This window comes from Zonotrichia albicollis, chromosome 13, assembly GCF_047830755.1.
Source record: "Zonotrichia albicollis isolate bZonAlb1 chromosome 13, bZonAlb1.hap1, whole genome shotgun sequence".
Taxonomy (NCBI): Eukaryota; Metazoa; Chordata; class Aves; order Passeriformes; family Passerellidae; genus Zonotrichia; species Zonotrichia albicollis.
In genome coordinates, this window is record NC_133831.1 from 19314728 (window position 1) to 19341967 (window position 27240).

At 40.4% G+C, this 27240-nt stretch overlaps 2 protein-coding genes across 7 annotated transcripts; both read left to right on the forward strand.

The window, feature by feature from the left end:
* The first annotated feature begins 5 nt into the window (after positions 1-5).
* Positions 6-6141, forward strand: CNEP1R1 (CTD nuclear envelope phosphatase 1 regulatory subunit 1). Of its 3 annotated transcripts, none has more exons than XR_003380794.2 (7): positions 6-165; positions 2314-2385; positions 3724-3797; positions 4127-4236; positions 4372-4426; positions 4688-4789; positions 6011-6141. XR_003380794.2 is itself a non-coding variant. In XM_005488851.2 (6 exons), the coding sequence occupies exons 1-6, from the start codon at positions 141-143 to the stop codon at positions 4727-4729; spliced, it is 378 nt and encodes a 125-aa protein (XP_005488908.1). In that variant the 5' UTR covers positions 7-140; the 3' UTR covers positions 4730-5979. The 3 variants fall into 3 exon arrangements, 1 of the variants encoding a protein (XP_005488908.1); XR_003380793.2 differs by lacking the exon at positions 6011-6141 and adding an exon at positions 5217-5979; XM_005488851.2 differs by lacking the exon at positions 6011-6141 and having other exon boundaries at positions 7-165; positions 4688-5979.
* On the forward strand, positions 6040-27104 carry HEATR3 (HEAT repeat containing 3). 4 transcript variants are annotated; one of them, XM_074551196.1, is made up of 16 exons: positions 6318-6509; positions 7856-8028; positions 9207-9294; positions 10245-10357; positions 12024-12133; positions 12895-13035; positions 13784-14067; positions 14329-14419; positions 17295-17452; positions 18469-18551; positions 18809-18945; positions 21154-21242; positions 22016-22159; positions 22262-22438; positions 23301-23440; positions 25280-27104. In XM_074551196.1, exons 1-15 carry the CDS (start codon positions 6390-6392, stop codon positions 23418-23420), a joined length of 2028 nt encoding a protein of 675 aa, XP_074407297.1. In that variant the 5' UTR covers positions 6318-6389; the 3' UTR covers positions 23421-23440; positions 25280-27104. The 4 variants fall into 4 exon arrangements, with proteins under 4 accessions (XP_074407298.1, XP_074407297.1, XP_074407299.1 ...); XM_074551197.1 differs by lacking the exon at positions 6318-6509 and adding an exon at positions 6040-6176 and having other exon boundaries at positions 23301-27104; XM_074551198.1 differs by lacking the exon at positions 6318-6509 and adding an exon at positions 6777-7017 and having other exon boundaries at positions 23301-27104.
* The last annotated feature ends 136 nt before the right edge of the window (positions 27105-27240 follow it).

Genomic DNA, 27240 nt, shown 5'->3' on the forward strand with positions numbered 1-27240 from the left:
CTTGCTGCGGGCGGCGCGGCGGGCGAGTAGCGCGGGGCGTTGTTGCGGGGCCGGGCCGGCGGGGCGGTGCGCGGGGCCGCGGGGAACGGCCCGTGCTCGGTGCTCCGCCCGGTGCGCGCCGCTCCGCCCGCCCGCCCGCCATGAACTCCCTGGACCAGGCTGAGGGTGAGTGCGGCCGCTCGGAGCGAGCCCGGAGCTGCTTCTTCGGCGCGCCGGGAGCTGCCGGCTCTGCGCCCGGGCTGCCCGAGCGCGCTGCCCCGTCCCTGCGGAGCGGGACGAAGCGGCCGCGGGAGGCCTCGGCTCCCTCTGCACCGCGCTCCCGGCGCTCCTCCTCGGCCCAGACAGGCGAGCTAGGGCGGGGTTCCGGGGCCTGCTCGGCGTCCCGCGCTCGGGGCGGGCTGTGCTGCTCCCCGGAGAGCAGCGCCCGCGGGAGGGCCTGTGCTGAGGGCTGCTGCCTGCCTGCCCCGGGAGGAGGGAGTGCCCGCGGTTCCCTTTCGGTGCCGCTGCTCGGCTGCAGCTGAGGAAAATCCTCTCGTGCTGTGGGAGCTCCTTGCCCGCTCCCGGCTTTTTGCGGGAGACGCGTTTCTTACGGCTCTTGAGCCCCACTAGGCATTACACTGAGCCGGGGCTCCTTTCGCGTTTGAAGAACGCGACCTCAAGTAGCCCCTTCTTGTCCGGGGACACTTGATAGTTTGGGTTACAAGTTTTTTGAAGTTACAGCTTACAGAAAATGTCAAGACCCTGAAAGGACTTTTCAGTGTCCAAAGACTGGTAGAGATTTTTAAAATGGCCCAGTGTTTCGGAATTAGCAGGTGTTTTGTAGCTGGCACCAGAAGTAGGCAATGTCCACAGAAACCGATAGTCCGGCGTTGTCAGGGCTTTGTTGCTATGCTTGTGCAATCTGAGGGTTCCCAAAGTGTGCCCACAGCTGCCTAAGGGATCAACTCAGAAGTTTCTTAGAACGTGCATAGTTGAAAATAAGTTAACACTTCCGTTTTCTTTTTTCTGAAAGTTTTTTCATATTTTGTTTCAGTGATGGCTGCATTATGTGAGTGTTTTCTTGGGAGCTTCGTTGTCAATAGCCTGTTTTTGTGCCTTCAGGGTGCTGTTTCTCAAATAGCAGGTGTTCGTGTGGTGCCTTGTGTTCCCCCTCTCGCTTCAGTGGCTAGTTGGGGGGGTTTGTGCTAGTCAGGGAACAGTTAATTAGCTGTAATTGCCGGCGGTGGTTTAACTTCCCCAGAAGGGATGTGGAGGACAGGCCATTAACTTCCCTCTTCTTGGCAGTAATTAAGACTAGTTAGTTGTTCTGTGGCTGAAGTCAAGGTACTGTAATCTTCCCCCATAAATTCACCTGCAAACCATTTAGGAATAAATTCACAGTGTAGCAAATGCTTTTATAGTTATCATAATAGATTTATTTCTTCCAGGCTTATTCTTTAATTGCTTTATTGAGATAACTAATATAGCAGTAGTTGGAAGTTGAAGTTCCACATTGATGCTGACAGAGACTTTAGCTGAAAGTTAAGTTGATCCTAATTAAAACTTTACTTCAGGTAGAATTCTGGCTTTAACTGGAATATTATCAAATATTGACCTTGTTGAAAGGAAGTGTAAATCTAACCTGGACTTAAGGTGAAACAGCTCCTTGGAGACATTTAGGAATATCAACTTGAAATGGATTTAACAGCAATTTCAGTGGAAAGACGATGGGAGAACGATGGCAGTAAGAAGGAAGATCTATTTTTAAGGATTATTGATTGGAATAAGATCATTGGAGCAGTGTTCGCTGGGGGATTTTTTGCATATGCGTATATATATATATATAAAATGACATTCAATGTTTCTACAAAACAAAGTCATCAAAGCCACACTGCTACAATTACCCCTTGAACAGTGGCAAATGGCCAACTTTTTAAATTGCCATTCTATTGATAGTAGAATGTAAGGTTTCCTGATATACTTAGTACTTCAAAATGTGTTACTTTGTTTTGTTTTGAGAGGCAATTTAAGTTACTATAAATCTAAGTCACTATTTCTAAAGATGTCTGAAATAGTGTGATTTCTCAACTGTATTGATCTTTTTATAAGTGGGAATGTTTTTTGCTTTTAGATTAATTCCACTACTGAACTTCTTACCTGAAGCTGAGTAAAGCTACTATGACTGGACTTCTACTGCATATAAAGAATCATTGCATTGGTTTTCTCTGCCTGTTTAAGAGCTGGGTGTGCATGGGCGAGTTCTTTTTATCTTCTACTTTAAAAAATTACTAAATAGATGAAAATCTAATTATGCTTGATATACATCTTTCCCAGATCTCAAAGCTTTTGAAAGAAGACTTACTGAATACATTGCATGTTTGCAACCAGCTACAGGACGTTGGAGAAGTAAGTTTGGTGTTCCAAGGAATAAATAGGAGTCTGTCTTTCAAGCTTGTTAGATTTACCAGTGTTTATCCTTTATTTAAGTTTGTCCAAAGAAAAATTTTTATTTATACTTGCTTTAAAATTTGTGGCATACATTCCAACACTCTGCAGCAAGTTCATACAGGATAATAAACTAATATTTTAGCCAGAGTTAGGAAAATGAGGTTAAGATTGAATTAGCTCAAAGCTGAATTATTCTGGAAATATCTGAAACAATAAGTTGTGTTTGTTTTATTCAGTTTTTATTATGTTACTGAAGTTTTATTCTTCAAGACTCAGACTTCCCAGACTGTTGCCATACTTACTTAAACTAAATATGTTTAGGTGAGATAGTCCCTATAAAATTGAAGGTGAAAAAGTAAAGGCAGCTTTGTTATGACAGGAAGGTTTGAAGGAGGGGGAAAGGCAAAAAATTCCACAGATATGCTGCCAGCTTTGGGATCTGGTCTGTGGTAGAAACACACAACTTTGGGGTTTTGGTGGTTTTTTTGTTTTGTTTTTGAGACTCTGCTGAAGTTTTTCTGCTCAAAGAATACAGACTTTTTTTAGAACGCATAAAATAGCATCTCTTCTCCTGAGAGGTCAATTTTGAATGAAGGAACTGAAAGAGTGACTACTTAAAGAGCAAAACCAAACATCACTAGCACCACCTCAAACCCCCTTGTTTCAGAGCAGTCAGATATTTACATGTAGTTCTGCTGCATTTGTGCACACCTACCTTAGGAATGCATTTGGCTTCCACAATTGCTGTTTTCTGTCAGTTATAATTTAAAAAAATACTGGAAACTTTTAAGCATATTTAAATGAGGTTTGCATAACTAGTATTGTATTCACTGGCTCATGTTTTTTCCCAAACTGCTTGTTTCATAATTCACATAAAAGAAGGACTTTCTATTTTAATTATAATGGGGTGTGTGACCAATGTTAACTTTTCTTCCTGTTATCCTGAAAAGAAAGTATTTATGTGATGTAGAGAAGAAGCTCTATGCTTTTGATTGAATTATTTCAACTTCCTTTTGAAAAGATAACTTTGGTTCTTTCAAAGGACCAGGATGTTTTTACTTGACAGAATTTAGATTTTCAGATGTGCTTGTTCTGTCCGGGAACTTTGCACAGATTCCTTAGGGTTTCACAAATTAGAAGTTTCTTTGCATATTTTCATTTCTGCTTTCCAGTTAAGAGCTTTTCCTCTCTCAGAAGTGAGAAAAGAAATAAGTGTTTAAGAGTTGCTGCTGACAAATAAATGCATTTAAATTTGAGTGAGGTATACTGTTTGACTCTCATTCTTCTCTTCATCAGTGATTTTGATAGTGGTGTCAGTCTGCACAGCAACCGGGGCTTGGAACTGGTTAATAGACCCAGAGACACAAAAGGTAAGGTCAGCCTAATGCCAAATGTGCTGTGTTCCATAGCTTGGTGCTGCAGTCAGGTGGTGTATTGAAAACTGAAAGGCTGAACACATTCTCACATGAAGCTGGGAGGTGATTTTTAGGAAAGCTGTCAAGCTGTCTGGAGTTGTTGTGGAATGTGTCCTGGGACAATGCCTGCCAAAACACTGTACCCTGAACGCTTATCTAAAGAATTGTTCACAAGTACTTGGAAATGGCTGGGAGCAGTATTTTATTTTTAGTTAAGGGATCTAGGCAGTGACTTTGTGTTTTTTAGAAGGTATGCAGTTGAACTAACCTGATTTCTTTTCTAGGTATCATTTTTCACGTCACTTTGGAATCACCCATTTTTCACAATTAGCTGTATTACCCTAATAGGCTTGTTCTTTGCTGGAATACATAAAAGAGTGGTGGCACCATCAATGTATCCTTTGATAATGTTTGTCACATTAAAAGTGTAGTTCTTGCAGTTGTTGGAGCCTGTGCTAATACTGCTTTTTTAGTTTTTGCTTATTGTGTGTTCAAGTGTGGGTTGCTTTCCTTGACAGAATCCACGCAGTATAGCAGCCCGATGCCGAACTGTTTTGGCAGAATATAATATGTCCTGTGATGATGTAAGTGTTGCTGCTTCATTGCTTAACCCTTCTTTGTTAAAAGAAAAAAAAAAGGAAATAATCCAAAGAGACACATAGTCTGTTTTTCTGAACAGCATTTGTATAAACCTCTGCAAATTCTGTGTGGCTGTAAAACTGGAATGTGGAATACTTAGTATCATTTTGTGTGTTGTTTTAAACTCTCCCTGTAACATTGAAGCTTAATTGTTGGGTTCAACTTTCAGGGTTTAAACTTTATTTATTTTGTTTTCTGTCTTGCAGACTGGAAAATTAATTTTGAAACCTAGGCCTCATGTTCAATAAGGGCTGTCTTCCTTCATTTTTTTTCCACTGCCATGGAAACCAAAAATGACCTTTTTTAAGGTAGTATGACAGCAAAAAAATCAAATGGGACTGGTTGTCACTGCCTGGGAGTAAAAGTCTTAACACAGTTGACAGTGAAAGTGTGCAATATTACTTTCTTGAATATTTATCCAAATTCTTTGTTATCACATTATCAGTGCTTTTGCTACTTCTGATTACCTCTTTTTCAGTATTAGTGTCACTTTTTTACTTCAGCTAGAACAGAACATACAGGTGAAGTATGTTAATCGGCAATGAAGTTGAACTTGAAAACGAAACCTCATTTGTGTTACGTGTCTTTCTAAGCTATTGTAAATAGCAGATCGATGCCAATGTTGAGGAAAAAAAAGAAATATCTGGTGTATGGATTTTCTTGTTATCATGAGGAGTATTGAAAGGAACATTTGCCATTCTCCTGATGTTTTATTAGCACACTTCCTCATTACAGCCGTCCTTGTCTCCTGGTCACACTTTTGGAACTGGTTTAGAGGCTCACAGGAAGACTGACTGTTTGTGCCGGAGAAAACTGGTCTTACTGTTAAAGAACTTCGCAAATATATCAAGGATTACATTTGTCAAGTTGTGTATATAGTGCACCAGCCACTTTCCTTGTGGTCGTAGGTAGTTCCTTCTTTGATCTGGTTCAAAACACTTATTTTAATATTTTAATTTTTTTTAAAATTGTCTTAAATATATGCTTGTATCTTCCCAATTGTAAGGTAGTACTGTATCTAAATCCACTGGACCATTCTGAGTGGATTTTTATGCTCTGATAGTCAGAATAAGAAACTGGTATTGCAAATGTGTAACATCAGATTTGGTGGAGAAAATCTAAGCAGTGCCACAACAAAATAACAAAATTTGTTATTCAGAGTGTTAACAAGCAGGTGTGGATGATATATGCATAAAGTGTAACTTTTGAATAGCTAAAACTGTCAAGTTTTAAGAGTTTAAGTTGTTCAAGGTGCCTTTTTAAATGTTTTGAACTCTTTAAATTGACTCTAACTGCAAAGCTCTTGCAACTTCAGTAACCCCAACTACAGGGTAGACTGGCTTTTAAAGGCAGCCTATTGATGTAACTTTGTCAGTTGAAACTTTAAGAATTGTCTTCTGGATTTTTTTTCCAGTAAGTCTTCTGCCCATCCATTATTTTTAACTGCTGTATATTTTGTAGGTAAATGTGTATAAAATAAAATCTTTGTATAAACAGGTGTTATCTTCTTTTGTACTGTATAAATACAGATCTCCACTGAACACAGAAGAACTTGAGAAAATTTATAGCTGCACACTGTAACTTTCATACCGGACCAACATTTCCTGTATTTGATGTGGGTCTTATAATCTAAGATACTGACATCAGAGAGGAAACCCCTTCCAGGTTTCTATCCTGCAGGTCAATCCCGCCTCTGTAAGTGCCCTCAGAGGAAATTGTTTCTATTGATGATGTTCTTGTTTGAGCGCAGTAGGCGTGGTGCTCTCCTCGGTGCGGGCTGCGGCGGTGCCGGTGTTGGGCCGAGCGCGGATGTCCGGCGGGGCCCGGCAGGGCGGGGTGTGCGGAGCGGGGCGGGCGCGGCGCCTGCGCGGGGCCGCACACGTGGGCGCGCCGGCGCCGAGCGCAGCCATGGGCAAGAGCCGGGCGCGGCGGTTCCGCAGGGCGCCCGCAGCCCCCGCCGGCCCCGCGCTGCAGAGCGACGGCGAGCGCGGCCCCGAGGAGGAGGCGGCGGCGGAGCTGCTGGAGAAGGTGCGGGCGGCGGGCGCGGGGCGGGCGTGGCGGGAGCCCCGCTCCGGAGCGGGGGAGCGGCGGGCGCTGCGGGGCCGGGCGCGGGGAGCGAGGCCTCTGCTTCCCCCGCGGAGGTGCGGGGCGAGGGGCCCGGGCGCGGTCCCGCCCCCGGCGGGAAGGAGCCGAGCGGCCGCGCGGGGCCGCCCCTCCCTCCGCTCCGCTCCCTCCCGTCGCTCCCGCGGCGTCACGGCCGCGCGGCCCGGCGGGGCGGCACCGGCTCCGCCCGCGCTGCCGTCGTGCGCGATGCGGCGGCGGGCCGGGGGACAGCGCCGTGCCCCTCGGCCCTGCGCCGGTGCCAGGCCGTTCTGGCGGGGCTTGCGTTCGCGCTCCCCGGCCGGAGACTTCTACTTGGCCAGAGCCAAGTGTCCAAGCGCCACATGTAAGGTATAAAGGATGGAAAATGCTGAGAAAGGCTGGGTTTGGTCACTTGACTATGGTCACAACCACAGTCCTGGCTTAAGTATTGCAGGTAAAAACGGATGTAAATCTCCTTCTGCAGGTGTGACTTTAGAATCAGAAGAAAAAATCCGTTTTCCTTTAAGTAATTAAATCCCCTTTGCTCACTTCACCCAACCTAATTCATTGAACAGACCACTGATTGATATTTATCTGGACTAACCTGTTTAGGAAAGAGAGAATAAATAATGGCACAGGTGAGGATGAGCTGAGACATCTTTCATCTTTTTTAATTGAGGCAGGATCTGATGTTATCGCTCTTCTGTTCTCCTCTTCAGCAGATGTTTATCTGCTAGATTTTCAACAAACTCTGTGGCCTTCCAGGATATGCACTTCTACTGTGTTATTATTTTTGCAATTTGTAATTCTTGTATCTCACCTAAAACTCTGTTATATGACGCATCAACATTGTCTTGGGGAATCTAGGGAAGACTTGTTTCTTGTTGTTATGCAGATACTTTTAATTTAAAGGCTGTAACTTTTTTTTGTTTTCTGTTTCTTCAGCTTTTCTTTATGGTGGGATGTGTTATGTCTGTTATACTTAATTGATGATATTTTCTCCCCCACTTCAGTGTTTTTAATACATGGTAATTGAGGTCTCACCAGTGCCAGCTAGTGTCAAATCTGTGTGTGGACTGGCTGTCTTGTCAAATACCCAGAATAGCATTTATCTAGTCATAAAATTAACACACATAACCCAGGCAAGGATTTATAAGCTTTCATAGAAGTTAAAAGTTCCTGCTTTCACTCAGGAGCAGCAAACGGGAGCCACAGTCCCTGATCAATCCCTTCCCTCAGTACAACCCTCTGGCTCCCTTTTCCCTCAGCGTGTGTGCTCTGTGTCTCCTCAGCTGCAGCATCCCAGTGCTGAGGTGAGGGAGTATGCCTGTGCCAGCATTTCGCAGCTGCTGCAGCAGGAGCAGGTGATCCCCGCCTTCGTGCAGCGGGACGTGGTGCGCTGCCTGGGGCCGCTGCTCATGGACCCCAGCCTGGCTGTGTGCGAAACGGCTGCGGGCGCTCTCAGGTGAGCACTCACTGCTCAGTCAGGGATCCTGGCATGGGGGAAAGCTGTGGGCTGCAGTGCCAGCCTCTCTTGCTTTAATTCTGCTCTGAGGAACCGTGCCTACATGAGCTGAGGTCTGTGAGAGAGGGGCTTTTCTTGCTCTGTGAGACTTCAATGGCAGGAGCAGGCTTTATGAAATGTATGGCTTTATGAGGAAACAGAGACTCGATTGCAGTTTGGATGGCATTTTGTATCATGATGTTTTAGTACAGATAAGCTTTCTAATTCATGAATTGTGATGGTGTTCACAGGGGTCTTAGGATGAGGGATGAGACGAGGACCTGACTCCATGTTTCAGAAGGCTGATTTATTATTTTATGATATATATTATATTAAAACTATACTAAAAGAATAGAAGAAAGAATTTCATCAGAAGGCCAGCTAAGAATAGAAAAAGAAGGAATGACTAACAAAGGCTTGTCTGAGCCATCTGACTGTGATTGGCCATTAATTAGCAACAACCACATGAGACCAATCACAGATGCACCTGTTGCATTCCACAGCAGCAGATAACCATTGTTTGCATTTTGTTCCTGAGGCCTCTCAGATTCTCAGGAGAAAAAATCCTAAGGAAAGGATTTTTCAGAAAATATGTCTGTGACAATGAATAAATGGACATAATGTTTTGTTTTTAACTCCAAAGCTATTCTCTTGTGTTAGTGAGGAAGAAGACTAAAGCTACTGTTTAAGCAAATTGAGTTTAAAACAAAAGGTACCATGTAGGGGGATAGAATATAAGAAAATAAAGATGATAGTGCAGAAAGTAATCTTACCCCTAAGGAGTTGCAGCTGGGCCAATTAGCAAAGATTAGGAGCAGGCCTGACTTTAACAGGCCACAGCTGTGGCCAATGAGAAGAAGAGTGCTATAAAAGAGTGGGGTGGCTCGTTGAGAAGGGAGTTGGAGTCAGTGGCTGCTTTGTGAAGAAGAAAGAGTCAGTGCTCTGGGGAGATGCCCGTGAGAGGCACAAAGAAGGTGTGAAAGTTATGTGATAAGGAGACAATAGTATGGAACCCCTGTGATAAGGTGACAGCATACCATAACTTTTAGAGAAGAATATCAAAGGTATGGGGTTTTTGAAGCATTCTTGGAAAGTATTGTATCTCATCCAAAGCATTACTTTTTTTTTGTTTTCCCTAGAAATCTGAGTGCTTGTGGAGGATTTGATGTCTGTGATGACATGGTGACAGATGACATCATGACACCCCTGGTTGCACTTCTGAAAGAGGTGTGCTTATTTTTATTTTATTTTAAACCTGGTCTAGCCGCTGAATTGTCCCGTATGCAAACACAGTTCTATTTCCATAGCTGTCATACAATAAGGTACTTGAAAGATCTTTTGAAAGAATGTTTTGATAGGTTTAGTGATATGAAAGTTATTCCAGAGATTTCTAACCCCTGCCTTCTGGCTCCTGGCCAGCTAACCTGTGTCCATAGTGAGAGTTGCTGCCTAGGGTGACCTTTGAGTGAAAGGTCTGGAGATTTGGGTCTGTAATGTCAGTTAAGACAAGTTTATTCTGTCAGTGAGAATCAAGGTCCTTCATTTATGTTGCAGCATTATTCCAGTGATGTTATTTTGCTGAGCATTTTGTCTCAATGGATGTAGAGCTGGGTAGTTAGTGGAGAATAACATGTACTGAATTTGTATTCTTTGTTTGGTCCAGGTGTTGCACTGCAGTTTGGATATTGCATTGATTTCTCTTACCTGCTGTCTTTGTATGAGCAACCTTGAGCAATGTCATCATTTTCTGTAGGTTTCTTCCCCTTTTTAAAATATGAGTGATAGCATTACTATAGAGCATAGTAAGGTATTAGCTGAGTTAATCTTTGTGGAGATATAACTGTTGATAGCTCCATACAGACTAATAGCAAGAAACAGTACTTCAGGTTGTAAAATTCCCAAGTTTTTTTTTTTTTTTATTTTTTTTTATAGAAAGTGCTTCTAAGGACTAACTGCAAAGCAAGTACTGTAAGAGTCTTTCTACAAGAGAAAAGCTATCAATGATTCAAGTTTTCATAAAGAAAGGAAGCTAGTCAGATGTTGTAATACATGTAAGCTAGTCAGGTAATAAACACTGCGTGAGAGGATCTCTCCACTCAGTGCTGATAACACTTTAAAGTTTTGTCTCTCTTTGTGGCTGATTATTTCCCAACCCTGCTTCTTTTGTTTGGTTGTAGTGCAGCACTGGACTGGATGCTAACCAGCTCTCTCCAAAGAAATGCAGAGGGTCGAACAAAAATTATATTGAAGACATAGCCAATGAGGCCATTAATTTACTGTGGAATATATGGTAAGTACTGTGTAAACACTGGCATTTTAGCCAAATTAAATTGTTCCTGAAAAGGAGTGTGGTAATTGAAGCAGAAAAGAAATGGTTGTCCTGGCATGGGAAGATGCATTCATTTGCTGATTCTGTTTCTTCTACCTTGCTTTAATAATGATGAGCCCTCATCCCATCTGAAATAGAAGTTCATCTTCCAGTATAGATTACTTTTTTTAAGTGAAGAATTCCAGGAATTGGTAATTAGTTTTAGATGAGTAACAAATTCTTTTTCTACTGGCTCTTCATCCTGACTTCTGATCCTGTTTTCTGAACATGTTCTGTCCTAGTCTGTTTGGATTGTGACTTCTTGCAGGTATTTCCTGCAGATCTGTATCACGATACAAGAAACAGAGAAAATGAAATTCTAATCAGTGGATCAGTGCTCTAGGAATATGAGGAGTTTTTATACTACTTCCTTCCTCTGCAGGTCATCCCCAAAAATTAATATTAACTGTTTGGGGCAACTATCCCTTAGTTACTGAGACACCGATAAAAATGTACTTATTATGTGAGAAAATGTAAATTGTTCTATTAGTAGTTTACATTGGAAACACCAGGTGAAGGAAGAGAAATGGCAATACTATACAGAAATTACTGTAAACATTGAAGTGATACAAATCTGTTCCAAAAGTTCTCCTTGAACTTTGTGTTGTTTCTCTTTATTTTTTTCTCACATTGTATACTTTGCATAGAGGATTTTGTTTAGTGCTGTACAGTGCCCCAGTGGAACTGCCTCTGTGCCTGTTTGTGTGATGTGGCTGCTGGCTTGAGGCCTTATTTCTAAAATGGGATATTTATTTTTTAGGGATTGGAATCTAGAACAGTAGATAAACTCCTTGTTCAGCATCTTTCACAGAATACATGACCCTTTGTATCTGACTCAGCAATGTTGTGTGTTCATATTTATTTTTGCTTTTTAGTCAGTGCTTGAGAACAGGAAGTATGATTATTAAGTGTGATGTAAATCACTTCTGTATTTTGAACTTTGTGGTAATGAATGTGAACTGCTTGTTTCGTTGCTAAGTTTGATTCTGATAAAATTAGGGCTGTCATTGATGCTGAGACATAATATTTTCAAAATTAAAATTTTGAAGATCCTTGTAGCTAGTTAGCTCCTGTGCTTTTTTTAGTTTGAATTACTCTTATATCAACATAGAAGTTTAAAAGAGAGTAGCTGTGAGTACTTGAAGAAGCACAAATGCCACTGTTAGGTAATGAAAGTAACTGCATTTCTGAACGGTGAGAGCAGTGAGTGGGTACCACTTGAGAGGCAGCAGCTGCTCTGCTGGCAGTGGGTTTGTGGGTGAAGTCTCCTGTGGCTGCAGGAGGCCCTGGGCTGGCTGGCAGCCCACAGCTCTGAGCTGCCTTGCTCACTCCAGCAGGAGCTGTAGTTGGGCTCCCAGATAAACTCCAAACACTGTGTGAGGAAGCAGCTGGCACAAGCCAGCTTTCCTCAAAAGTGCCCAGGATTTTGCAGCTTCTCTTTCAGCATGAAGGATAGCTCTTTGACTAATGCATAATTCTCAGGTAACTTTTAAAAACGTGACTAATAACAAGTATGGGGTGCTTAAGATGTTGCTACAGTACTTTTTTTTCCTAGAAAAATCTTTGACTGATCTTTTCCATACATTAGTGAATGCAACAATACTGCCCTATACATATTCAATAAAGAAGGATGTCTGGAGGCTGTCTTACATTACATGAAGAAATTTGCCACAAATGTGGATCTGGCTATTTCAGTAGGTAAGTGGTAAAAAGAGAAGATAATGCTTTAAAGATACCTTTTTTTTAAGTGTATGAATGTAACACTCATATTACATTCAATGCATAATGGACCTGCTTTAGCATTGCTGAAGTTTGCAATGAGTGTAAGACTGTACATTCATTTTTGAACAGCACATAAAAAGAAGTTGACATCTGGTGTGCTTATTTTCAGTCCAAAAGAGAATGGCTTATTGGTGGTTACATGGGAAGAAAAATTTTGTGGGAAGAGGGCTTTAAAGGCAGGCTGTGTTTTTCATTTTATTTTCATGTTTTCGTAATGGAGGGTTTAATTTGTTGAGCAGAGGAAATAGTCCTTTTAAAAAAACCCCAAACAATTCCAATCACTTTCAGTCTGGTTTTATCAGTATTATTGTTATTACAGTTTCATAGTGGTCATACAGGTATGTGTGCTTCCAACATCTTTTTATGTTGTCCATTGTCAGTATATAATGGATAAATTTAATTTTGAGTAGCTGAAATTAATATAACCAATTCTATGGCTGATGTGGTATCACCCTCACCTGTTTTATGTATGGGTTTGCCACAGAATGTATTTTAATCCAAAATACAGCTTGTGAAGCACAGTGTCAGGCCATTACAACATGATGCTGCATGATTTTTTTTTTTCCTGTGTCAGCATTTCATTACTCCAGCTTTCAGGAGGATAATGCTTTCTCATTAGCAGAGCAAAAGCTACGACTGGGTTTGTTAATTATGTTTGCTCTTGTTGTTTGCTGCAGCAAACTGCTTGCAGGCAGTGACAGAAGATAATCCAGATCTTCTTTCTTCATTTAATGCTTCTGCACAGCAAATACTGGAAGCAGTGATGTTGAGTCCAGAGAGCACCATGAAGCACATCCTTCTGAGAACACTGATAGCAGGTACAGTGCTCAGGGGGGAGCGTTGCTTTGAGGTGGGGAGGCTGGGAAGGACAGAAGGCTCAGTCTTCTCTGCTGTGGTCTGCACGTGTCATTGTCAAGGTGTACACATGGCTTGTGAAGTTATATCTGCCTTTTGGAACTCCAAGGAGGTATTTGCAACTAGTTTTAAAACTGGCTTAAATGCTTGATTTTGAGTTCAGCGCCTGCTCAGTGTGATTGTCTACTTTAACTGCTCATTTAGTTTTTACTTTAAACTGCTCATTTTAGTTAAATGAGTCAATAATAAGTGGTACAGGGGTTGTTTTGATCTTACTAGCTGTAAATTTTTTTTTACCTCAAATTCTCTACCTTGAATTCTTCTTGTTACCTCAAATGGTAACCAGGGTGATTTTTGATACTGGAGTGTAATAAATTAATTTTGAGACTCCTTAGAACATGATTCTTGCATGTGGATTTGTTATCTCGGGTACAGAGTGACACTGAGGTCACTCCACATAAATATTCTGTAAATTTTTACATGCTGAAATTTACTTGAGCTTAAGATGTGGGCATAACAATTATTGCAGATAAGTATATTAATTGTTGTACAAAAAAAAAGAAATCTGTAGAGAAAAGACTTAAATATTTATAGTGAATATAAGCACTGAGTGTTTTAAGTAGTGGAGGCTGTCTCCTTACAAAATGGCTATTGCAGAGCTGGGAATTGAGCACTTTAATAATTTATATGATTTGGTTACCTCATATTTAGGCACTATCTGGAATATAAAGGATACCATTCCACCAGGCAGCCTGGGAAGCACAGTTAATGCAATCCTGAAGATATTTTCAGAATCATTGGCAATAGATGCTGGTGAAACAATTATTCGTATGAATGAAGCTGAGAAAAACAGGTTAAAACTTGCTGTGGAACCAGAAACTGAAGAAAACATGAGTGATACTATAGAAAACTGTGTTTTGAGTGAAGATGATAACATGGAAGAAGTACCAAAAGGAAAACTCAGAAGAGAAAATGATGTTTCAGATTTACTTCCAGTAAGTGTGGCTGGCTGGCTTTTGGACAGCTTTAGTGCAAGTGGCATTCCTTGAGAATTAAATTTGCTCTGGAACATCCAACAGAAAGAGGGTAGATAACACTGCTTGGGTTTGTGTTTTGGGGGTTTTTTCAAGTTTGGGTGTAGACTGAGAAGAGGAGATGGCTGGGACTGTATTTTTAACTGACAGCGTGGATACTTTAAATGGCACTTAAAAGTTGTTTTCCAAAATCAAATTTGGTTCATGTTTTTAATTTTTTAGTCTGATAAGTGGGAACTGAAAGAAGTGACAGCTTTACTGACGGCTCAGCAGACTGCTCTGGAGATCATTGTTAATATGTGCTGCAGTGAAGGTTTGTAGGAGTCTCGTTCATTGCAACTCTTGTGGTGTGTTCTGTTTCTGAGTAGGTCACCTTTAGATTGCTGTTTGCTCGTCTGGGTTTTCAAGGGCAAATGCCCCTGGGCATATTGTCCCTGATATCCTTATCTGGTGGCAAAGTAGGTTTTAATTTCTGTTACTAATTTTTTGTTTTTTCTTCATTTAAGTGATTTAAGTTAATTTTTTTTGTGTGATCCTGCACATGCAAACATTTAAGAGCAAACAAACAAACACTCATGCCAGAGAGATACTTCCTGAAATGTTGCAGCAAAATCTTTGTTCAGTTAGAGTAAGGTCTGATGCAAGATATGTGTGAAATCTGATTGCAGGATGGGGGCCTCAAATTTTTTAAAGCAGATAAGTCTTACAGTTTTGATTTAGTTTTGATACTACAAGTGTTGCAAAATTAGGAGTAGGGACAGCTTTTTCATGCAACTCTGGCAACAATGTAGATCTTGGCTTCCAGAGTCCTGCCTTGATGAGCCTGAGGAGGAGGAGAAAGAGAGGCTGTGATTTGGAGGGGAGTAGGATATTGATATTCTGTATCTTTTATGAACTCTGAAACTCTGTTTTGATAGCTTTTCTTCTAATCTTCAGGAAAACAAATGAGAGATTATCAAATTCTATTTCATAAAGCCAACAAACAAACAAAACTAATCCCCTAAACCCTCCAAAACCTGGAAACTTTGCCTGCTATTGTAGTTTGAGCCTGATGCAGGAGTAATTGTGTAGAAAGTAACAGAATAAAATGTTCAGGTTCTTATAAAATCCACAGTAATACTCAGTTATTCCCAATGGTAACTATTTTTTTCTCTTACAGCACAAGGAAATTCTACACCTAGTGTATGAAGCTCCTTTCATAACTGCATTTCTCATCTAATGAGCTGTAATTCATAAGCTTTCCCCTTTAATTGGAAAATCTCTTGTGGATAAGCTGCATATTCTGCCATTCACTCAGTGTAATGTAAGATTGATTGTGTTGTATTTTGCTGCAGTACTTTACCCATTCGTGGGCAGTCTCTAGAAATTAGGATGAATCCAGAGGCAGCTGTGCATTTAATTTTCAAATTATTTGAGGACTAAAATAGCTGTAGCCATTGTGCTGAGTTCATTAAAACACTCAGCTTGCACCAGAACTGAGAGAAGTAACCAGGCTGGTGAGGGATGTGTTGTGCTGAGCACTGGGCAGTGCTTGGAGGGAGCAGAGAGCTCCCCTTTGGTGGGCACCTGGGCAAGGAGCCAGGAGGCTCCTGCACTGCTGTCCAGTCTGTAGTTGTGAGTCTCCATGCTAGGTAAGATGGGATTGCTGCTGGAAGTGCCTCTGTGTTTCCCAGAACATTAGAATAAATGTGGCCATAATTATGGGCCAGAGTTCTAGATCCCAGTTCCTGCTCTGCCCTGGTCACTTGCTGTCAACTTATGACAGCTGCTGTCTTTGTTATTGCTAATTACATTGTCAGCTTGTATTGTTAACAATTAGTTTTCGAGGGATGTGTTTTGCTTTCTTTGTTTTTTAAAGGTGCAAAAGGGATTTTTTTAGAAGAGGCAAGAGACTGAAAGCAGGATATCTTGCTTTGTTTTCATGTTTTAGGCTATTAACACCAGCAAGTTGTGGCTGTAGAATTAATTGGATATTACCATAAGATGCCTGTGTGGTCAAGTTGCTACACCTTGACATCTTTACATCTCATAAACAATAACCATCACCTTCAAATAAATTCTTTAATTTGCACACTACAAGTGAAATGCATTAATTTGGATCTTTCTTGCTGTATTTTTAGTGAATTTACCTTTTGCCACAGAAGTGCATGTCTGTTTCTGTAGTTGCTACAGGACCTACATCTCATAAGAATCTGTGTTGTCAAACAGAATTACTCAGGAGTCAATATGATGGTGTAGTTTTTTTTTGTCACAATAGTTAAATATCCTGACCTATGTACACAGGGCTTTCATCTGTTGGAAAGGACAATCAGTCCAAGCTGTAGACTTAGGACTTGGGTAAACACTAGTTAAAATGTAACCAGATTTAAAGAAACTTCAACTAAATGTGAACTCTGTGGATGTAGACAGACGAGTTCAAATATAAATGAGGGTGATTTTAGTTTGTGCTTGTCAGCCAAAGTCCCCCTTCAGCTGTGGACAGATTATTCACACAGCAGCCTGTTGGTAATAGAGCTTCTACTCCTCTCACCATGCCTGCCCTTAAAGATCTGCTGGTAGAATAAGTCATGTAAGTAGCCTTGTTCAGGTTTAAGATTATAAACCTAGTTTAATTTATGTGAAATGTGTTGCTTGAAATAATTATCAGAGATTATTTGGCTTTCTTTGCTATCATCATTTTGTTTCAACTGACCTTTCTGTGGAGACAGTAACATATTCATTGAGCCCAGTTACTGCCCAGGCAGAGGACATCTGTGGCTTCAGTATTGCTAGAGGACACAATTGCCTTCAACTGACTGCAATTAGTAAACAAGTTAAGTTAAACTGGTGTATTTGCATGCTTGAATTAACCTCAGAAAATGAAGTGGTACAATCCAGGTTAAAATCTTAATTAAATGTTTCTTCTATGCCTTTTTTGATATTTTTAAACAACACATTGTTAATATCAGTGATTAACACGCTCACATGTGAAGAACCTCTCTCATAAGAATATTTGTGTCTCAGTGAGTGTAAAATATATTTAATAAGATATTTAGAACTGTTGCTTAATGGCACTTGGTTTGTAAGGAGGTTGTTAGAGTCCAAGAACTTAAAGATTCCTAAACCAAGGAGGAGCCAGTTACAGTTGGGAAATGAGATCCCTGTTGCATGAGGGCTGTTACATTTACAGATCTGTTTTGTGTTCTCAGATCCCTCTGATGATGAGTGGGAAGAACTCTCCAGCAGTGATGAGAGTGACTTGTTCATGGAAAGCTCATACAATGAGGGGAGTGGGCTGCTGCTGTCACCCCTGTGCCTCTCTGCTGAAGTGAACTCAGCATTTCTGAACAACCTCATTCCAAAGAAGGTATTGTCCTCTGTATTATTTCCAGCACATGTTACAGTCTTTCCCTTGCTCCTGCTTTGTATCCCAGGTTAGGCAAACAAATTACTCCAATCCACCTGGAGAAGGGAGTATTTTTTTAAGTGAGTTTTGCCTCACTTTTTTGGTCTAGAGATGGTGCATCATTACATGACCTAAAGAATTTGCTCATGTAAGTGAGAATAGAAGGGTCATGTGTTTCAGAAATCTGGTAGGTCTTTTTAAAAATTTTTCCTCCTCCAAAATACAAAGATTTTTATTCCTTGATTTGGACATGAAAAAGATTACCCACAGAAAGAAAGGAAACTTGGCTGAAGCATGACAGCCAGATTTCTGTATTAGCTAAATGAGGCGGAAGTAACATTAATGAATGGCAGCAGTCAGCACTGAAAAAGTGCAAGTTCCTCTCCCCCTGTTTTATACAAAGTGTCTGAAATACAGTACTTGGCACTGACAGGAAATCAGATGTTTTTGTTTCAGAGTTGTTTTGCTCATTTTTATTTGGGGTTGTAAAGGTGAAGTTTGTTATTTGAATCAGTTACTGTGTTAGCTCAGCAGCATTGTAGAATTCTGAGCTAAGACATCAAGGTGTGAGATGAAAACTTTGAAGGCTTTTTGTACTTAATAGCCAGAGTTTCATGGCAAGGCCTTCCAGACTTGCAGCTATCTGAAAATCCTCTAGCAGAATCTATAAGAAGAAGGAGCTAAAGAAGAAAGAATAGCAGGGACCTAGAAAATCACCTGTTGTTGGTACAGTTCAACACTTTAAATACTCTATGCTAAACCCAGTGCATAATTGTAACGTTTAAGTGATAGAGGAAAACTCTGGCATTTTAGCAGCAAGATATTTGCTATCTGGAAAACTTTGAAATATGTAGTTTGAAGTATCTGTTTGACATTAAGCTGAAATTGCAGTCTTCCCTCTGAACACACTATTAAAAAAAAAAAAAGAAAAGGAAAAAAGGGCTTTATTGCTAAACCTATCTTTTTCCCCTCCTCAGATTCTTGAAAAAACTGCTTTTCCGAACAGTGTTGCTGTAGACATCTGTATGCACAATCCATCTTGGAAACCATTAATTAAAAAGTAGGCATTTCATTGTCTCTCTTACTCTTTTTCATGTGTATTCAGTTGTTTTAGAACTCTTAGAAGAATTGTCCATCTTTGGGCTGCTCTTGAGATCTGGAAACTGGTAGATCTGATAGATGATTTTGAATAAAGAGATAAAAATGTTTTTGTGAACTTCATACTCCATCACAGCCTTATTAAATTCAAGATTCCTCTTTATATTTCAACAGGTGTGTTCAAAAATACCTGCTCAGTGTGTTTTTTGTTTGTTTCAGACTGAATGCAGTGCAGTGTAGAGCTTTAACATGTCTTCAGAGCATTTTGTTGGTGTCAGATGTGGATTGTCTTGGGGGAGCTTCAGCGCTTCAGTCCCTTGCACAGCATCTCTCACAGCTGATCTTTTCTAAAACAGGTAAGATGTTTGGTAAAGGGGAATTGCTGACCCCCTTGCTGATCATCTCTGGTCCTTCAAGATAAGGATACTGAATGTTGGCAATGTACTGAAGGACAGTGTATCCTGTTAAGATGTGTTTATCCAAACTGCACCTTGAGCAAGTATGCTTGTAGTGCAAGAACCTGCTTCATGTTTGGGTCTGCACAGAAAGTCTCTGAGTGGATTAACATTGCCTTGTTGACCAGAACTGTTGCTGGATCATATTTGTGGTAAAAACAGTTTTTCAGCCATTCATACAAGCATGAAGAAGGTGGGACATTTTCTTTTTAAATGCCCTAAGTAGCCTAAGGAGATGTGAAAACAATACATGTCTAGCACAGTCTTTCACATCATTTTTTCCTAGTAATCTTAACAAATTATGGCAAAAGCAATTGATGCAAAAATACAGCAGAAAAGAGAGCAGCCACCTTGTCCCCAGGACATGCTTTATGCTTATGATGGCTTAGCTTTATTGGAATTATATTTGTAGTAAGAAAGTGTGCAAAGATACACTGTGATACTTCCTGATGAACACTAGAATGTCTTCACTGTGGTTCCTCCAGGGTGTATTATTTCATAGACATGCAGTGGAGGTCTCCCCACACACCTGCTGGTACAGTGTTACTGGGTCATGTCTACAGCAGACAGCATTTCCAGCTGCTTTCTGGGAGCATGTACATGAGAGCAGCATCATTTCCATAATTATTTCCATAATCCTGTTAGATCATTTATGCTGTGATCTCTCTATTACTGACATAAGAGAAGCTGAACCAAGACTGGGGGGAAAAAAAAGGTTTAAGAAAAGCCCACCTGTTTCCAAACTGAGGATGTGGGTCCTTGACAGGCTGTGTTCTTCAGACTATTCTGATAATCTTTGTTTGAAGGTCAGTGGTGATGGGTTTCCAAAAAAGAAGAGAGATTCTTAGAGCCTGGAAAAGCTGCCAATTCTCCAGACTGTCAGAAAACATTTTCCCTAAGACAGTTCTGTTGAAGTCTGGCATATGTGTGGCTTTGTCATCTCTCATCTTTTAGAAGCTCAAGAAATTTGGTTTCCTTCCCTTCCTTCAAATGTCTTTGTAGCTGTAGATTATGGAGTGCTCTGCTGGGATGTATAAAATGACACTGCATTAGTGCTTGAAAATACATCTGCCTGCAAAACACACTTTTTTCTCAATGTCTTTAAAGACATGTGATAGTCTGTGGGAACATTATTACTGAGTGCAGTGTGTGGAACACTAAAATGCAGAAATGAAAATATCTATGAAAACATATCCAAGGAAGTTCACATAAAATGTCTCACGCTTGAAGAGAGGACTTCCAAATTTTGGGTCTATATGTTATGCTTTGTTATAGAAAGCTCTCAGATGAAGCAGGAGAAGTTGCTATCTGAAGACAGCTAAGGATGCTAAAATTAATTAATTGGCATAGGCCCATTTTTTCATGTTTAAATGCTGTGTAATGAAAACTGCCAGATAGAGCTGATAACATACCAACATGTGGTTAGAAGGAGTTCTGTGGTTTACAGAGTGAAAGAGAGGCATAAAGATCTGATTGTTTACATGAGAAGGGAGGAGTGCACATAAATCAACAAGTTCTGCATCTGGAGTGGTCCAGAAAATAAACCCATTAGAGGAAAATGAAAAGCCTCAAGAAATGCAGAACACAGATTGGAGGTGATGGCTGCTACTGATGAGTTTGTAGTTAAACAAGAATAATGCAGTGTTTGAGTCATACATTCCTGGAATGTTATTAAACCACCGGAAAACATGCTCTTTATATGAATTGGAAAGAGTCCAGCGCTCTCTCTGGGTGTCTGAAAAGCTTGCTTAAGAAGGCAGAAGAAAGGAGGTGAAGTATGCAGTCAGCTCCTGCAGTTTCCTCCGTTCCTGTATGTTCCTCCATGTGGTACCAGTTTTCAGCTGCTGTTCTGGTGACAGTGGCTGGCACTGTCCCTTAGGTGACACAGTGTCTCAGCCAGGGATGGCCCAGCTGTGTTCCAGCCTCAATGCTGAATTCAAACAAATCACTATGGTTACAACCTACAGAGACCAGTCTCTGAAAATCTAGCTTTTCCTGTTGTGGTAGTACCTGGAGGAACAATTAGAGATTAAGGAATTTGTATTTCTTTGCCTCCTGTGTCCCTCATATTACTGTTTAACTTCTGCTCTGGGTTCTGTTCTTTGACAGAACTCCCTACAGACACAGAATTCCTGGAAGCTGTAACCAGTGCTTTGAGGGCTCTCCTACAAACAATGGCATCAAAGAACATCTCCCAGGTAAAAGCTTTCAAACTCAAATGCTCTGGTAGGTTCAAATTCCTGTGAGATTAGACTGGAAAGTTTTTGAAACAAAACAATATAATTTTACTTCAAAATTTCAGCAGTTGTGAATACTGGAACAACAGATTAGTGGCATTAACTGTGTTTTTCATGGACCTTCTGGGAATATTTTTTTATATATCTCCTCCTCAATGTGTAAAAAGATAAAAGATATTTCAAAACCAGAATAGCAACAAGCCACAGATATCTTTAGAAGATAGTTATAATGACAAATATTCAGAAATTTAGCACCTAGAAATGTGGCTTCTTTATTTCCTGATGTCACCTATCTGGTGGTCCTTGAATCTCGGTTGGATATGAATTAGTGAGTTGAATACAGGAATGAAGCATAATGATTTATTATACAAGACACAGTACTAGATAGTCTGCTAGTCCTTTCTGGCCTTAAACTGAAAACTGAGCTTTTGTGCTGTAAGTTGTAATGAGCTGGAAGCAGTTACTGAGCTAGGTACATTTGTGAGAATCTCAGAACTTTTCCTTCAACTTCATCTCAGCCTTGGATATGTTCTGGAGGAACCAAGCTGAAAGGGAATTGAAATTTCTTGGTAATTGCATTTTCAGAATTCTTCAAGTTTTCATAATCTAGGACTCTGTGAAGAATTTGCCTGTGTTCTGTAAAAGTTCAATGTCTAAATGTCATATTTCAAAATTTCCATGAAAATGTAACTGTGTGTGTCTTCTTTCTTTACCTCCTTTCCCCTGCTGACCAGTGCATGACTCCTGAGCAGCTGTTGGCTTTGTGTGAGGCTGGTATTCAAAGCAGCAATGCCAGCGTTAGAGTGAACGTGGTGAGCATCCTTGGAATTTCTGGCAGTGTCCTGGCAAAAGGACAAGATACAGCTGAAACCCTGAAGGTGAAAAAGCAAACTTTGCATTGCAGGCTTAAAAGAATTTTGATGTTTCTTTCAATTTTCTTTAGCATTGCTGGAAAAATCAATTCTTCTTTCTTATTACAGATGATTGGAAAATTTCTTCTTGAGGTTGCTATGAAGGAATCTTCTCTTGTGGTAGCAGGGGAAGCCTTGGATGCACTTTTTGATGTATTTGCAGATGGTGAAGAAGCAGAAAAGGCAGCGTTACAGATCAAGTTGCTTTCAACACTGAAGGAATTTCAACCAGTGTTCAGAATGAGGGTAGGCATCAAGGCAGCCTGCTCAGGGTCTCAGCACACAATGTGGGTTAAAGGTTGAATTTTGGGCTCCTAGAAGATATAATTGATTTATAAGATGACAGAAAAAAAGTGTTTAATTTTCTGATACTCGACTTTAGACAAAAGCAAATACCTTAAAATTCATGGATGTGTCAAGGTAACAGTGCAGCCACCTGCATTGCAACATCTGAATTACACCATCAGTATTACTGATGTCCAAATCACTGTATTGTTCTGAAACAGTTGTGCAAAAATCCTGCAGATGTCTCTGAAGGTGGAAGAAAAGTCCTTTCTGAAGTTACATTGACATCTTTGGTTTTTAACTTGCAGTAGCAGTTGGATGTTTTTGTTCCATTCTTGGTTAAGTAAAACAGTTAATTTATCCTGTATTTTCAAGAATAACAAGGCTGACATTCTAAACTATGATTTTAGATACATCTTAGACTTAAACAGAGACTGACCTTCCACACATTGTTTCTTTGGTCAGATGCAGCCTGAGGAGTGACTTCCATAGTCCAAAAGCTAAGCACTGTACACACAAAGTACATACCTGATGGTGCTTCAGGTGTTGGGTTAAATGTGCAAGCTTTTCCGTATAAAAAGCCACAGAAAAGAAATGTATGTCTCAGATTTTTGGATGAAACAATGTGCCGTTAGTCTAGTTTTAGACAGCAGTGCATTATACTAGATTGACTTGCAGAAATAATTGCTGTGCTCCACATGTGCACACAGGAACACCTTGGAGTTCTCACAGAATGCCTGTGCACAGAATTACAGTAAACCTGAGGTGATCTGATGGGAGAAACTCCTCCATCAGTAAACCATGTGTTCTTTTGATTTTACAGATACGAAAAGAAGGCAAAGGACAATATAGTACTGATCAGCTGTGTGTTCTTGACAATGTGAAGATGAATTTGAGAAGATTCATTGCATATCAGGAGACACTAGGGAAAACCCCAACTTGAAACATCGAGGAACTTTTAAGGTTTTCCTTATTGAGTAATGTTTTCAAAAAATATAACTGTTTTGAACTTCCAAACTTTACTGAGCAGAGCAGTTTTGCTTTGATGTTAATGCTACATTTTATAACATTCAGTATTTTTATACTTTTGGGTTGATGCAATATGAAAGACATATCAGCATAAAAGACCCTGTAGCATACCCTGAGGTTGTTGGAGTGGTAAGAAGGTGCTCTTCAGGTCCTGAGGTCTGTACATAGCACCACTGTCATTGCCTGGATATCTTCATTTACCCTGGCAGAAAACAACTCTTGTGTCAAAAAGTAATTCTGAAAACATTCTCAGTCATGTGACAGATTGGAAAAAAACCAAAAAGTAAAAGCTCATTGTTTCAGGCAATGGAGCAGTGGGAGAATGTTCATATTTGCAATTTGCTCTTACCTGTTCCTAGAATTGCACAGGCACTTATGGCAGACTTCCCAAAAGAAGTCTGTGACGAATGTGTAGATCCCAGTCAGCATTTGGATCTGTTATTTCATGAGGTTGATCAGGAGAAAATTTTCAGATTCATTTATGATAAATTCAGTATGATAGCTTTTTGCTGTGAAAATCAGTGTAAGCAGATCATACACTTAGACACAGCACCCTTTCTTTATTTTGATTGGTACTTCTGAAAATTAAGTCTCCTATTCCACGGTCTTCCTTTTAATTCTACATCAGCACAGGTTTGAATTCTGGGAAGTGGTAAACCTAACAGAAAGTATTTTTTATACTGAAGTATTACCTGAAGTAAATTTATATTTGCTTAAAATACCCTTTGCAAATATTTGTAATAGAGATTTTTAGCTGTAAAATACAGAAAATATTTTTTAAAAATATCATCGCTTCATGCAAATTGTATGATATTTTCCGTATATCAAAAGCTTTGATTTTGTTTCTGTGAATGAGGTGTTCTCATACACATTTTTCAAGAAAAAACCCCACAATTAAACACAAAAACATTTTGTTTTGCTGGATTTTGAAATGGGAGGTTTTTTGCTCCTCTCTCGATGTGCTGCCTTAGCTCAGGCATCCAGTTTTTGGCAAATTTTTTCCCATGTTAAAAGCACGGAACTTAAAAAGATCAAATTTTCTTGGTTTGTTAGATTTCAGTCTCTAAGATTGGAAAATAAACTTGAGAACTGACTGGTAACTTGCAAATGCCTGAGTTTCTGAAACCCTGACAAGGTATTTCATTGGTTGCAAGAGGAAGGAAAGATGAGTTTAAGCAGCTGTACTGCCTGACGTGCTGTTACTTGACAGGAGTCAGATGAAATTTGTGATGTGATGCCTGCCACTCAAAGGAGTGAGAGGTGGCATTGGGAGGGCTCAAGGGCCAATGGGGCTGGAGTAGAGAAAAGCAGAAGTCAAGAGCATGGGGCAGTTGAAAGGTTATCCAGGCAAGGCAGGCAGTGAAGAGGTCTGCAGTGTAACAGCTGAGGAAAGGTGGATTATGGCATAATACCCTGCAGTGTGTGGATTTTAATCCTAGTGTTAGTTATTCTTGCTGTACACTGAGGATAGTGTCCTGTTAGCCTGATGAAAGGTATTGATATTTGTTTGGGGCACTTAAAGGACTTCCATGTGAAAAGTTCTGCTCTCATTTTTTGGGTACTACATTAAATTGCAAAGTTCTAGATTGGAAGGAATCTCTGGAGGTCTCTTAGTGTAGTCCTCTGATCAGAGCAGGGCTGACTTGGGAGATGGGTTGTGCTATGCCTTGAGCACTTCCCAGAATGGAAATTCTACAACACTGGACAGCCTTTTCCAGGGCTTGACTTGTCTCACTAGACACATTTTTTCCCTTTTCCCCTTGTGCCTTGTAGGACTTTCCCCTGCTGCAAAATGTGCCTCTTGTCCTTTGACTGCACACAACCAAGAAGAGCCTGGCTCCATCTCCTAACCCCCACTTGGCAGCTGAAAACAGCAATTGTATTTCCCTCTTCTCCAAGCCAAATAAACCCAGCTCTCCCAGCTGTTCCTTGTGCACCCTCTCACCCTCCAGCCATCCTAGTGGCCTTCTGCTTGACCTGCTCTGCTGTGTCTTGTCCTGAGGCCCAAAACTGGACACACTACTCCAGATGTGATCTCCTAGGTGCTCAATAGAGGCAAGTGATTGGTTTTCTTGTCCTGCTGGCCGTGCTTCTGCCAGCACAGCCTGGTAATTGTTAGCTGTTGTCACTGCAGGGGTGCCCTGCTGGCTTCAGCTTACTGTCCACCAGGACCCTTTGGTCCTTCTGTCCAAAGCTGTCCTTTGGTCGTTCAGTAAAGAGCACTGTCCCAAATGTAGGAATTTGCATTTTACAAGTGTAGCAGCCAGAATCTGTTTCCTGGGGACCATTAGAAAACCAAAGTATGTTATTTTTTGTTTTGGGTTTTTCTTTTAGGTTGATGATGACAAAAAACATTTCATCTGCAAATACAAATCTGGAAGTTGCAGATAAATGTGCAGAAGATAAGGCATCCACTAGAAACATGGTTTTCTTAATATAATCAGTTAGACCCTTTATTTTTTCCTTCAAGTGAAAAAACAGACTGACATTTAGATCTTAAACTATTCTGGCAATAGGGAGGCACAGATTATTTTTTTGCTATGCACTGAGTAGCTGAATGTCTTGAAAAATATTTTCACAATTACATTTGTGCCTAGTACAAACCATATCACTTAAAGAGGAATATTAATGCATCTATGGAAGACAAAGCAAGTTATGAGTGATTTAAAGAAGCATCAAATCAGGGACTAAAACCAGATGAGATACACTGGCACAAAAGAGCTAAGCTACAAGATTGGGGCTACAAAAGTTGTTCTGACACAACTAAGGAAAATCAAGGCAGCAGCAGAAGTAATGATAATATGCAAATTAAATGTTTTGGGGGCTCTTTGAACACTGGTTTATTTAATAGGTCTAGGGTAAGCTTCAGACAAAGACAAGATCCTTTACAGCCTACAGAGGGGAAGATGGGTCTTGATGGCAGAAATTGGATGGATGTAGACAGTATAGCATAAGTAAATAGATACTAAATATATGTAAGTGATCTTCATCAGTTAATCTAATCACACAGATAAGACTGGTATCAAAACAGGTATCTGAATTGGGTTGCTTATTCTGGTCCCTAAGGCATCATCTGTCTGCTTCAGTTAAAAACCACACTCCTTGGAAAGTATGGATTGCTGCTCTGCTTGTGGCCCTGCCTGGTGCTGAGCACAGCAGACTGGCTCTGAGCTGAAATACCAAAATAGGTGCTGAGCTTACCTTGCTCTGGGATCAAGTAGAGGGTGAAGGAGGCTAACTCCCAGCTGTAGAAATTAAGAATTATCACTTGTGTAGTTTTATTCTTGCTTTGTATGAAAAGAAACAAGTGACAAGATTTAAATGTGTATTTGTTGTTTATACATCATGCCTTGACATTCAGAAACAGAAGATGGCTGTATACCACAGCCAAGTCAATAGTTTAACTTTTTGGGGGTTGTGGTGTGTGTTGAAGGTAATTTTTTGCACAGTATGGAGTCTTTGTTTTAAGATTGTCTTCCTAGAGAAACAGGAATAACTTCAACCAGTAGTACTTGGCTTGGTTTGATGTTTGCATTTTGAGAGACAAATACAAAAAAAAAACGAGAGCACAGTAAAATTACAAAATGAGAACTGTGTTGGAGAACTAATGAGTTTAAAATTAGTTTGCAGTTTAAATATTATAAATTAAATTCATATCTTGTGGAATATTAACATAAAACAACCAACCAAAAATGTCCATAAACTCAAGTTCTGTTTCCTTAGTGAGGGATTTT

Bases quoted from the DNA above. Each gene is read 5' to 3' on its own strand.
- CNEP1R1 (XM_005488851.2), top strand. From the start codon at position 141: ATGAACTCCCTGGACCAGGCTGAGG. The intron at 2,386-3,723 runs GTAAGTTTGGTG...TCTCTTCATCAG, and splicing joins AGCTACAGGACGTTGGAGAA to TGATTTTGATAGTGGTGTCA. The intron at 3,798-4,126 runs GTAAGGTCAGCC...TTTCTTTTCTAG, and splicing joins TAGACCCAGAGACACAAAAG to GTATCATTTTTCACGTCACT.
- HEATR3 (XM_074551196.1), top strand. From the start codon at position 6,390: ATGGGCAAGAGCCGGGCGCGGCGGTTCCGCAGGGCGCCCGCAGCCCCC. The intron at 9,295-10,244 runs GTGTGCTTATTT...GTTTGGTTGTAG, and splicing joins TGGTTGCACTTCTGAAAGAG to TGCAGCACTGGACTGGATGC. The intron at 14,420-17,294 runs GTTTGTAGGAGT...TTGTGTTCTCAG, and splicing joins TAATATGTGCTGCAGTGAAG to ATCCCTCTGATGATGAGTGG.